The 13589-nt window shown below is 45.3% G+C and overlaps 1 protein-coding gene across 4 annotated transcripts in view; it reads left to right on the top strand.

The window, feature by feature from the left end:
* Positions 1 to 13326, top strand: part of KLHL4 (kelch like family member 4) — a 44605-nt gene extending 31279 nt beyond the window's left edge. The window contains exons 7-12 of one of the 4 annotated variants that reach the window (XR_013391267.1): positions 2980 to 3204; positions 3863 to 4025; positions 4683 to 4895; positions 7286 to 7457; positions 8957 to 9623; positions 9703 to 13326. Coding sequence is in view for 3 of the 4 variants with exons in the window: in XM_077922156.1 (XP_077778282.1) it covers positions 2980 to 3204; positions 3863 to 4025; positions 4683 to 4895; positions 7286 to 7532 (848 nt within the window). In the remaining variant the exon portion in view is untranslated. Of the gene's footprint in view, positions 1 to 2979; positions 3205 to 3862; positions 4026 to 4682; positions 4896 to 7285; positions 8242 to 8956 lie in introns of those variants that run through there. The other 3 variants (XM_028715441.2, XM_028715442.2, XM_077922156.1) reach the window with 3 other exon arrangements.
* Positions 13327 to 13589: the final 263 nt, after the last annotated feature.

Below are 13589 nucleotides of genomic sequence, written 5' to 3'. Positions count from 1 at the left end.
ACATGCTATTCTCCTGATGTTTTGGACTACAACTCCCACTATCCCTAATAATTTATTATGCTGACTGGAGATGATGACAGTTATAGCCCAAAACATCTGGCAGGTACCCACTGGTTACTCCTGATACAAAGCCAGGATAGGGAATCTGGTCTCTCCAACCATCATTTGGCCATTGGAGATTATTGATGAGGATGAGCACAACTGTGGCAACAGTTTAGATGAACTACAGAAGATCGATATTAGCAAGCTGTGCTCTGACTACTAGATCGCTCAGTCCACAATTCCTTTGCCTTTTGAGAGGCTACCAGGCACTGCCTATACAATTCCAAGTACATTTTCACATCACAGGCAACATGGAACGGTGAAAAGAGTACTGGTCTTGGAATAGGGAGCTCAATTCAGACTAGGATGGGCAGATGCAAAAGAGGTCAGGGCTCCTGTATTTAAATAGTTGTGTAGGAAAGGGAATTTTAGCAAGTGCGGTGACCTCTTCTACACAACTACGAGAGGAGCTCTGCCCTCTTGCATCTTCTTTCACCAGCTTCAGCTAGGAAGACAGCTATGGCCATTCCTGGATCGGGATAGCCTGACCACAGTTGTCCACGCAAAGTTGGATTACTGCAATGTGCTCTATGCGGGACTACCCTTGAAGTGGCTCCGCAGGCTATAGCTGGTGCAAAACCTGGTGACTAGGTTGCTTGTGAGGGCAAACTACCGCTGGCAATCTGCTACTGGGTCAGGTTCAAGGTGTTGTTACTATCATAAAAGACCCTCTACAACTCAGGACCAGGTGACTTGAGAGACCAGCTTATCCATTATATACTCAGCAGACTGTGGTCTGTGGGGGAGCTTCTCCTTCAGGTTTCAAAGATACTCTGTAGAACATCACTCCTGTCGAGATATAACAGTTGACCACTATCTGCACTTTGGGAAACAGCTGAAGACATTTTTGTTTCCCAGCTGGAAGTATGCTTATTTTGTATTTTATTGCATTTTGTACACTGCCTTGAGACATAATGTGTGTGGAACGCCCATAATTTAATATAATCGCCATCACCACCAACCACCCCACCTTAATTAGAAGGCAACTTCCTGTGTTTACTAATCTACCTTCACATTATTATTACTATTGATTTATTAATATCCTTATAAACAACTGTCTCAAAGCAATTTACACCAAATATATTTTAAAACAGATAAAAATACAAAAGCATACAAAGTGGACACTCATGGTAAAGACCCATTCATCCAGATGGGAAAGCCCATCAGAGCAAGATGGTCTTAAATTGTTTCTGGAAAGTGCAGATAGCGGGTACCTGTTGGATCTTGACAAGAATGATGCTCCACAGAACTGGGGAGCCACAATAAAGCCCTGCCCCAAATTACACCTTGCACCTGTTGGCATTGCCAAGCTATGACCCTGAGCCTCCTCCAGCAGGTCTTGCTAATTCTGCATACAGTATTTTGAATCCTCAACAGGGAATGCAGGTGTAAGCTCTGGAAGATAAGGCAATTCACCTATAAACCAAAGCCTATCCGATTCCATCTGCCACTTTTAAAGTGCCCCCCCTTTTTTTTTAAAAAAGGGGAACGAATAGGTTTATATTCCGCTGCTACCTGCAGAAACTTTAACCTTACCCCCACAGCATACAACCCACAGAAAAGCAATTATTCAAAGAGATTGTAGTGTTACTTGCTACTGCAGAAATTGCTAGCAAGATTGGATGTTTGAACTAATTTCAAACACGCCGTCTTGCCACCATATTACATTTCGTTATATGGAATGAATATTAACATTATTCAGATACAGTTGCTCACACTGCTCCCAAGGTAAAAAAAAAGAGAGGAAAAAAGCACAGCACTTTAGATCCTCAGGATGAAGGGGAGAAAATGGTTTGGATTGCATTGTGTTTCTTGTGCAATCATAATGGACACATAGGAGATTGAAGCTGAAGTCCGAGCCTTAAGATCTTTGCTTTAGTGGCTGACCTTTAGAATTGAATGGACAGGAGTGGAATGAATTAGAATTAATTGGAATTTCACAGTTGAAAATAGCAACACTGGTTGCCTCGCTTCAGAAAGGATATTGTAGAGCTGGAAAAGGTTCAGAAAAGGGCAACCGAAACCATCAAGGGATTGGTGCAACTTCCCTCTGAGGAAAGGTTACAACTTCTGGGGCATTTTAGTTGAGAGAAAAGGCAGGTAAGAGGTGAAATTATAGAAGTCGGTAAAATTATGGATGTCGGGGAAAGTGGACAGAGTAAAGTTTTTTGTCCCTTTCTCATGACCCCAGAATTCAGGGACACTCAAGCTGAATGTTGGAAGACAAAAGAAAATACTTCTTTACACTGTTAAACAATGGAATTGCCACCAACGAGGGTTGATTTAAAAGAGAAATTCAGGAGGATAAGACTATCAGTGCCTACTTGTTGTGATGGCTGCTGTTCTCAGGCCCTGCTTGTGGGCTTCACATAGACATCTGGTTGGTCTGATCCTGCTCTCTCTCTCTCTTTTATCCCTTTACAAAAAGATTAAAAAACACCATGCACCACTCAGTCGGTGAATATATCCCTAGCTACAAGGTACAAGTCTTGGGTGTTTACCGTTCTACTTTTCCAGCCTATTTCTGCATGCATGTAGTTCATTTTCCACACTCTATAACTTGCCACTGGTACACATGACCACACCATCATTTTAGAATTTTGACCAGTTCCTATCCTTGAAGCGAACTCTAAAAAAACTTCTTAACCACCAAATATTTAATGGTGCCTTGCACTTCCATGTATTTCAGGCACAAATACTTTCCATGTATTTTATGTACAAATTCTCAAGATATATCAGTTATATAAGTGGTTAAAATTGGCTGCTCATTACCTCCAAACAGTGTCAGCGATATCACTGAATGTTCATGAATATTCCGTTGCCACCACTATTCTGTAAGATTCTCCTTCAAATTCACTATTCATATATTTTCAACAGGCACTACCACCATTGAGAAATACGACTTGAGGACAAACAGCTGGATCCAAATTGGAACCATGAATGGAAGGCGGCTACAGTTTGGGGTTGCTGTGATTGACAACAAGCTGTACATTGTAGGAGGAAGAGATGGCCTGAAAACATCCAATACAGTCGAATGTTTCAATCCAGTAACCAAAGCCTGGACAGTGATGCCCCCAATGTCAACCCACAGACATGGTTTAGGTAAGAACATTTGCAAAATTATCTTCTACTTAAACTGGCAATGACTGTTTGTCACACATTAAACATGCACTTGCCGTGCAATGATTCTCCAGAGACCTCTAACTGAGAACAGGTCTACACATACCTTGAGAACAGGTCTACATATTCCTAGCCTTCCCTTGACATTAGATGCATGTGTGAATGGACCACTGTGATTCAATGATCACAGTAAGAGCTTTCCTATCATAGCTCAAACACAACAACTTGGATCCAGCATTGGTGGAAGACAGAACTACGTGTGTTACTGGGCTTTCCCAGCCCTCCTCTTCACTGCAATTATTACAAAGAGAATGTTTTGAGTACACACACAGAGTTAAAAATGGGATGGAATGCACTTTTTGAAACAGACATGGGTCAATTGAAGACCATTCCACCCATCCCTACTCCGTAGCCATGAAGCTTCACAGGCTGTTCGCAGCCCCAGAGATTCCTTGTCCTGTATTGTTGCATGAATTTCAGTGTTGTGTTTTGTTGTGTGACTGGTATGCCAGTTATCCACCATATGGCTCTACTGGGTGGATGGCGGGGTGTAGGTGAGGAACATGAATACGTAATTAAACAGATGTGCCTCTACATTAATATCTACTACTTTCCTCTCAACTCTGATTTTCATCCAAAGGTGTAGCAATGCTTGAAGGGCCAATGTATGCGGTGGGAGGCCACGATGGATGGAGTTACCTCAACACAGTGGAAAGATGGGATCCTCAGGCCCGGCAGTGGAATTACGTCGCAAGCATGGCAACACCAAGGAGCACTGTGGGGGTTGCAGCACTGAACAGCAAGTATGCACAACACTCACAGATAAGCTCAGTTGATTAGACCGTTGGGCTGATAATGCCAAGGTTTCAGATTTGATCCCTGTATGGGACAGCTGCATTGTAGGGGGTCGAACAAGATGACCCTCAGTGTCTCTTCCAACCATAGCTGTCAACCTTCCCTTTTTTTGCTGGAAATTCCCTTATTCCAGCACCATTTCCCGCTGCTTCCCGCTGCAATCTTGGATTGTTAGATATTCTGTAGACTATCCTTGGGGCAGGTTAAGGCTGCTGGTCCCTTATTTTTGAGGCTCCCCGGGTCAGGTGAGCCTGCTGATCCCTTATTTTTGAGGCTGCTGATCCCTTATTTTCAAATCTGAAAGTTGACAGCTATGCTTCCAACTCTACTATGATTTTATTATTAACGCTGAAGAGAAACTGCCAGTCAGTGTAGACCAGAGATGGAGAACCTTTGGCCTTTTGGATGTTGTTGTACTGCATCACCCTTAAGCATTGGACTTGCTAGCAACACCTGATGGGAGTTCAACAACATCTGGAGGGCCACATATTCTACATCCTTGTTGTAGAGCAAGATGAACCGATGGCATGCTTCCTGCGTCCTTCCTTCAAAATGTGGGCAATTAGACAAGATGCCTTCATGTCTTGCTTGTCCTGCTGTTATAGGTTGTATGCTGTTGGCGGGCGAGACGGCAGCTCCTGCCTGAAGTCCATGGAGTGCTTTGACCCCCACACAAACAAGTGGAGCATGTGCGCATCCATGTCAAAGCGGCGTGGAGGGGTTGGTGTTGCAACCTACAACGGGTTTCTCTATGCCGTGGGTGGCCACGATGCTCCTGCTTCGAATCACTGTTCTCGGCTTTCGGACTGCGTAGAAAGGTAGGGGCGTTTTAAATTTTTTTTACTGCATGTATATAAACCTCATTTTCTTCAAGGAGGTCAAGGTGGCATACAATATTCCCCAACTCCAATGTTATCCCCACAACAACCCTATGAGGTAGTTCAGGATGAGAGAAGGTGACTGACCCAATGTCACCCCAGTGAGGTTCATGCCCAGGTGGGGGTCTGGTCACCATCTCAGGTTGTAACCATTATGCCGCACCACATAAAGGAATTAAATGATTGACATCTTCCTTTGTGTGTCCAAACAGATGTTTTAGGTTTAAACAACATGCTGGATTTACCATATTTTTTGCTCTATAAGACGCACTTTTTCCCTCCTAAAAAGTAAGGGGAAATGTGTGTGCATCTTATGGAGCGAATGCAGGCTGTGCAGCTATCCCATAAGCCAGAACACCAAGAGGGATCACTGCTTTCGTTGTGCAGCGATCCTTTTGGCTGTTCTGGCTTATGGGATAGCAACGCAAGGCTTCTTCAGGACAGCGGGAAGAACGCTCCCCCTGCCCTGAAGAGGCTTTGCGTGGCTGTTTGATCCCTCTTGCTGTTCTGGCTTCTGGGATTCAGAATATTTTTTTTCTTGTTTTCCTCCTCCAAAAACTATGTGCGTCTTATGGTCTGGTGCGTCTTATAGAGCAAAAAATACGGTAACAGGTATTCGCCAGAGAAAGAAATTTAGTAAATTAACAAAATTAGGGATGCAGTTGGAGGGCCTCCCAAAGAATGAAAGTTAAAATTAGGCAAGTGATCATACTGTACCTGTGTGCCGCTTCGTAAATTGATAGATTCTTATTGAAGGTGCGGAACTTTCTGGAAGCCACATATGTGGGCAGGACGATCAGGGCCGTCTTAAGCATATCTGGCGCCGTGGTGCAAAGATCCCTCCGGCACCCCCCTTTCCTAGAGTTGCCAACCTTTTCCCAAGCCTCTGCGGGGATCGCACTCCTCCTGCGGAGGCTTGGGAGGTAAGCTGCACGCCCGCCAGCCATATGGTTGACAGGGCACAGTTGGCAGCCGTGCAGGGAAAGAGGAGGCTGCCAGCAAAGCCGTGCAGCTCCCCCACTCGCTGGGGCGCCCCTGAGAGGCTGGCGCCCTGGTGCAATGCGCCAGTAAACCCAATAGGAAAGACAGCTCTGAGGACCATAAGCAACAATGCATATAAAATTGACATTTATACAGTAGGCTAGGTCCTACACACATGCACACACTCTTCTTTATTTTCCTTCCAAGGAAGCGAGAAGCATGATCCGTATTTGAGGACATATTCAAGGCAGGCAAAAACACTCAAGGAGGATGCAAAGCAGAGTCAGTGGCAGATAGGGGAGAAGTCCTGAGGCCCAGGCAGAGAGGCTTGGAGGTCTGAATTTGGGCCTCAGGTTTCCCACCCCTGATTTATCTGAAGCAAATGCTGCTTCTCTTAATTCCAAATGTATGCTGTATGCACACTTTCCATCTAACAATGAATGGTAGCTTTGATTTATTAAACTGCAAAAGGCTTCTATACTAAGAATCCATCAATTTCTTCAAAAGTCAGCTTGCTGATATCTAAAATTCCTTAAAGCGTGCACAGACTAAAACATTTCTATGAATTATTATAGCCATCCAGCAAATAGTAATAATAATAATAATAACAACAATAAATGCTTGGCTTTTTCTGGAGACATTTGCTTGATGTCCTCTAAATGGAAAGGGAATAAAGAATGGGTGATTGGCTGTCACTGTTGCTGCTGCATGCTTCAACTCAGTCATTTTATATTGTGACTAAGAAGAAAGGACTAGATCATAAGTCAAGAGTGCCATCTCGTGGCTGCAGGAAGCATGATTATATTTCTTACTTCCTCATGGCTCAATATGGAGTCTTGAGAACCTTTACCAGCTCAGATTTGGGGGACCGGGTGTGGGGGAAGTTTTCCGAAAGGAGTGTCACTCCTGCCTGTTAATCTGGATGCCTTTGTTTTCTCTTTGATTACTCTTTGCTGCTGCTAGGTATACCTACTGCCCCAATGCCATCGATTCCTTCCTCCCCAGATGGCAAATGTTGCTTCCTTTTCCTGCCCTCACTCTGATTATTCTACCCTGAAGCCAAATCAAAGTGAGGGCGCAAGTGGGAAGTGACATGTCCTGTCTAGAGAGGAAGAAACAGAAGGAACTTTGCAGGGGTGGGGAGGGGGAAGAGAAAGTAGCATGTAGTATAAGAGATGAGGATGAATGTTACTGGGTATATAATTCACCCTCTTCAATTTCCCACGCCCAAATCACCAAAATGGCCCCTTCCAATGGGCTGCTGCAGCTGAAGGAGGCATTTAAGCTTAGTTATTTTATTTTATTTTCTATTCTACTAATAACTGCAAAGATCTACATAAATACTCTAGGTATGATCCGAAAACAGACACTTGGACCACTGTAGCACCTTTGAGCGTACCCCGTGATGCTGTTGGGATCTGTCCTCTTGGAGACAGGTTGTACGCAGTGGGTGGTTATGATGGACAAACCTACCTGGATACGGTGGAATCTTATGATGCACAAAACAATGAATGGATAGAGGTAATTTGCTTGTTATTGCATTTATATCCCGCTTTCCCTCCAAGTAGCTCAAGCTTCTTTACATGGTTCTCCTAACTTCCCCTTTTTGTCCTCACAACAACCCTATGGGATAAATTATGCTGAGAAGATGGTGGCTGGCCCAAGGTCACCCAAGGAGCTTCATGGCTGAGTGAGTCTAGCCTGCTAACAGCTACACTACACAACACCATCTTGCCTATTGCCACTAACCAAGAAATGCCCACCTGTCTCATTGCTCTTCCAGATGTACCAACCCCAGCTGCTCCAGGGTCTCTCTTTCCCTCAAATGTTTCCACCCATTATCCCTGGCTGCCCCTTCTGCTTGAGTCTGACTCCCAAGACACCTCAAGCGTAATTATCCTGTAAAGCCTTTGGTACAAGCCTTTAAGTCCTTACACAGCGCAGAAACAGAACTTTAGTGCGTGTAACCGTATTTCTCCCATATTAGTTACTTTGCCCAAGTCTTCCTCCCCCCCCTGTCAAAGTTTACATTGTAAGGGTCTTGGGGCAGGGATCTACCTTTTTGTCTATGTTACTCTGTAAGGCAATTAATAGATAAGCAGCAGTTTTTAAGCAGAGGTTGGATGGCCATCTTTCAGGGATTCCCCAAAAAGTACCACTCCTTTAACACCCCATAAAAGGTAAAGGTACCCCTGCCCTTACGGGCCAGTCTTGACAGACTCTAGGGTTGTGCGCCCATCTCACTCAAGAGGCCGGGGCCAGCGTTGTCCGGAGACACTTCCGGGTCACATGGCCAGCGTGACATCGCTGCTCTGGTGAGCCAGAGCCACACACAGAAACGCCGTTTACCTTCCCGCCAGTAAGCGGTCCCTATTTATCTACTTGCACCCGGGAGTGCTTTCCAACTGCTAGGTTGGCAGGCGCTGGGACCGAACAACGGGAGTGCACCCCGCCGCGGGGATTCGAACCACCGACCTTTCGACCGGCAAGCGCTAGGCGCTGAGGCTTTTACCCACAGCGCCACCCGCGTCCCTTAACACCCCATACACCCCAACAATAGCCCTAGCAATAGCAATATACAGTGGTACCACTAGTTGTGGACAAATCTGTTCCGGGGTGCCTTTTGCACCCCAAAAAGTCTGCAACTAGAGTGGCGCTTCTGTGCAAACACGGAGCACGATAGAGCAGTTCTGCGCATGTGCGAAGCATGCAGAACGCTTCTGCGTATGCACACAGGGTTTGCTGTGTTCGCAAGCCAAAAAGACCCAACATGAACCTAACGCAACACGAGGTATGACTGTAGTATTTAGAGGGAAATTATATGCTGTTCTTAATTAACTTAGATCATGGCTGGGGAAACTTTCACTCTCGAGGTGATGCTGGGCTCCCACCATCCTTGGCCTGGAACCCAGATGGAGTTCGGGTTTGACATCCAAAGGGCAGCAGTCCCCCTCCCACCGATTCAGGATGGCATGTTAGGTGGAGTTAACAGAGCACATTCTGGTTCTTGTTTTTTTTAGGAAGTTCCAGTCAATATAGGAAGAGCCGGCGCCTGTGTTGTAGTCGTGAAGCTGCCATAACAGACCATTTCCAGGTGTGAAATATTCATAAGAAGCATGGCAGAAGAGGAGATGCAGCCTTGAAAACAACACAAAGCGCTTCCACTACAGGAGGAGGAAAGACAAGGATGAGCCCGTGTGGAGCCTGAGCACGAAAATCACATTTTCTGCATTCCAAAGACACACTTGGCAGGTGTTTGATCATCATGGGTGATGTTAATCTCTATCTGTAGGGAGGATCTGGGTACACACTGTGCATCAATAGAGAGAGCCTCATTCTAAAGCAATTCTGTGTCAAGAACAGCTGAGTGTGCAGCTGAAAATGAAACCTGTATCTCTCCCCCCCCCCTTATAATTGCTTACACTTGCATTATAAGAACCCCTGGACAGCTTGATATGGAGAAGGAGGGCAGGGAGCCATGTGGAGCCTTGAATCCCTATTCCCTCACCAGAAAGACGCCTTGTGTAGTCTCCTCCTCATGCACAAAGATACCTCTGCAGGGTCTTTTCTGCACCACTTAGCGCCCATAAACAGTTGCCAGGACCCCAGGACTTTGGCAGGGCTCATTGCTAATGCTTGCCTCTTTTGTGCTTTTTCAGGCCTTGCCCCTGGTTTTGATCACCATTGGTTAGCTGGATCTAGTTGCCCTTAAAGTTTCTCACAGCGCTCTTGACCTGGGGTCACATTTCATGTGGGAAAATGCAAGGGTAGCTAGGCACAGCTGGCCAGTGTTGTGCGGAGCACTGCTACTGCAGCAAGATGTCCATTGATGGAAGGCAGTGCCGAGAGGACGCATTGTTCAGGGCCACTTAATGCTTGAGCTGACCCTGATTCTTTGGATTCTGTGATAAATATAGACCAGGAGTTGGCAACTTAGCACATGTTGGCACTGTGGTGGCTATGCAGCTATGGAATCTCTGAGCATCCCCTGTCACTGTCCCCATGGTCATAAGGTAGCAAGGGGGGTTACTTTCTTCTTCCAAAAGTACATACAGTTGAAGGAGGAAGTTGGAAAAGTGCCACTCTTTCTCACATCCTCTTTCAACTCTAAGATTTGTGTGTGTGTGTGTGATTCAGATTAATTATATTGGTTTTAACTTTGACCCAGAATCCATGTAGAATCTCTCTCTCTCTCTCTCTCTGTGTGTGCGCGCACACACACATGTATTTCATCTTTTTTGTCTTTGGGTGGGGAGGTGCTGATCTGGGAGAGGGTGGGAATGCAGCCCTTGCTCAAAATGTGGCCAATGGTCATAAAAAAGAGGTCAGTGGCTCCTAATATAGGCATTGCTTACGTATCACCCAATGTCTAGAAACAAGGTGGCTCCCATCTCTACCCTTCCTGAAGCATGTGCTGAGTTAAAGGGGGGGGGGGGGGAGCAGATTGTGATTGCAGAAATAAAATACTTGATAGGTTATAAGCAGCAACTCAATACAATATGATAATCTTTATTGTCATTGTCCCATACAGAACAACGAAATTGAAAAATCTACATGAAACATTCAAAACCTAACAAGCCTGCTATCCCAGCGATCCCAACCTAGTTAGCCCACTAAAAACTCTGATACCCTATTTTTAAATACTCCCATAGAGACTCCTTACACTGTGTTTAAAACCAAAATCGCATTTGGGTAGAAACTGTTTCTCAGGCGGCTAGTCCTAGTCTTTGTAACCCTGTACCTTCTTCCAGAAGGCAGAAGCTGAAAGAGATCATTTCCGGGGTGCGCACTATCCTGTGCTATCTCTGCAGCTTTCTTAAGGCACCAGGAAGCATAGATTAGTTCCAAGGTTGGAAGAGTGCACCCAATTATTCTCTCCGCAGTCTTTACAATGCTGGACAGCATTGTTTTTCCCCTAACCGTGCAGCTCCCAAAGCACACACACGGACCATAAGTTAATACGCTCTCCACAGTACAATGGTAAAATGCCATCAACATGTCCTTTGAGAGGTTGTTTTTTCCGGAGGATTCTCAGAAAATATAACCTCTGCTGTACTCTCTTCATTAGGCCTTTGCTGTTTTCTCCCCAGGTTAGGTCATGTCGCAATTCCATTCCCAGAAATCGAAACACCGAGACCTGTTCCACGAATTTCCCCTCAATAATAATAATAAGAACACTCAAATACAATGTCACACTGATGTTCCTGGAATTGCTAATGGAAAAATGATTAAAGGATGTAATTATTAAAGTGGTCTTTAGTCTTTCTGAACACAGGACTCTGCTTGCATGGGCCCAGTTTTTGTTTTGTAAATGTATTATATGCTTACCCTTGCTGCATGTAGATCTGCCCTTTTTTCTTTGCTTTCCTTCCTTCCTCCCCTGACAGAAAAAAAAGTCACTGCAGTGTTGCTTCCACCCATATGAGGTCATGTGCTTCCAGTTCTCCAGTTGAGGACCAGTATATTGCAAACGCATGATTGCAAATGCACGCAGAATCTCTCTGCTTTGTTGGGCAGAGGCCTTAGCACCAAATAGAAGTCCTCAGGAGAAGGTGGTGCAATGTGGCAAACCTTGTTGGTTGGGCCATCCATGCTACCCCTACAGTTCTCCCACCTGTGACAGATCAGCCTAGGCCCCTGCAAAGTGTTGCATGTCTTGCAAGCATCAGAGTGCTTAAAGAAGGGGTGGGGAGCCTCAGGCCCAAAGAGACCCAGTGAGACCCTGCTCACTGGCATTGCATAACATCACATCTCCCTTGCTGAAATGTCCCATTGAACTCTGATAGTGCCTCTTGCTTGCTTGCTTGCCTGGATGGAGGATGCAGAGGTCCGTATGTGCGTGTATAGAAACTAACTTACTGTACAAAGCTAGCTTTCCCATTCATTGACCTGCTCACTTTTGCCCCTGGTTCTGCCCAGCCCAGGTCTGTGGCTCATAGAAGGTTGCCCCAGAAGTTCTTTGGCTCAGAAATGTTCCTCACCCCTAGTTTAAGTAAATGCAACCAACCCCCAACCCCTTCCCTAACAAAACATCACAGACCATCAGCTTCAAGTCTTTCACTATGGGACCTCAGGAAGATGGCAAGGTCCCAACATTGTCTGAGGACACAGCTACATTGGCAAAGAAAAAAAATGCTTTATACGTGTTTGTATATGCATTATAACGCTATGACACCAGATGGTGCTGTGGAGTTCTGCTTTTGCTAACCCGATTTGTCATACAAAGTTTGCAACGCCTGGGATCTAGAATCACATAGAATTGTAAAGTTGGAAGGGACCCCAAGGTAACCTAGTCAACTAATGTCAACTAAGGAATGTCAACTAAGGCATCCATGACAGGTGGTCACCCAACCTTTGTTATAAATAATCCTGTAGACCATAATCTGCTAGGGGCACTGAGAGTTGTTGGGAGACCCCTATTCACAGGGCTACAGTTCTGGAGTGTTTTAACAAGTATTCTCTGTTCCCAGGGAACCATGGGAATTGTTATGTGAGAGGAATAGGGGTCTCCTGACAACTTTCAGCACTCTTAACAGTTCATAAGATTCCCTAGGGGGAGCCATGACTTGTTTAAAGTAGTATAATACAGATTTAATTGTATGGTGTGTTTGTGTCCTTAGTCCTACTCAACTCAATGGGGCTTAACTTCTGAATAAACACTGGGCAGCCTAGGACATGCTACACCAGGAATAGGGAACCTCAGGCCCAGAAGCCACATGTGGCTCCCTAGGATTCTCTGTTTCACCCCCAGGGTCACCTAGGCCACACCTCCTCCAAACCCACACTCCTTCACCTCCTTGCTTTGTTTTTGACTGGCTGGAATGGGTCCTTGAGCTCTGATCATGCCTCCTGCTCTTGTGGGTGGGGAACTGAGAGAGGTGTGTGAGTCTGTATAGAAACTAGCCTGCTGTATGAAGATGAAATTCACATTTGCTGTTCTGCTGGTCTGTTTTGCTTCTTTCCCTGCCTGCCACTGGCATGTGGCCCTTGGAAGGTTGCATAACAAAATGAATAGGTCCCTCTGGCTAAATAAGGCATTCACACCGCCGCTTTGCATGTTAGAATGGCCATGGCCAGAGAAAGGAGAGTGGATTCATGTCTGTAGTCTTTTCCTATGTGCAACCTACATATGCACCAGTCCAGTGGTCCCTCCTAGCTCCTAAAGAGTCTGGATATACTTTGCACATGAAGTTTGCACATGCTGAATAAGCGTCAAGGGCAGGGCCAGTTCTGCTCCTCTTTCTTTGTAATATATGAAGTGTTCTTAAGATTTACTTTCTGAGGTTGTCTAGTGGGTGCAGCCCTCCAGAATCCATAGTCTATGTACCACCAAAAGCGAAACACCTCTCTCTCTCTCTCTCTCTCTCTCTCTCTCTCTCTCTCTCTCTCTCTCTAAAAGAAGGATTTCTAATGAAGATGGCACATAAAACATAAGCTAAAAACCGCACAGCTGCTATTATATTAGTCACCACATGCCCGATGATTCTCGGAATTGTCTTTCCTTTGCAAATCCATCTGTGAGAACCATTTTGAACCAATTTTGCTTCCTCTGGAATAATGGCTGTGGGTCGAGACCCTGTTGGCAGTGTGGCATTAATGTAATCGCATTTGTGGAATGAAACATACACAGGGGAACTATGTATATCATATTGA

The sequence above is a fragment of the Podarcis muralis genome, chromosome Z (genome assembly GCF_964188315.1).
Source record: "Podarcis muralis chromosome Z, rPodMur119.hap1.1, whole genome shotgun sequence".
Lineage (NCBI taxonomy): Eukaryota > Metazoa > Chordata > Lepidosauria > Squamata > Lacertidae > Podarcis > Podarcis muralis.
Note: the sequence above shows the minus strand (reverse complement) of the source record. Positions and strands in the feature narration are given on the sequence as shown.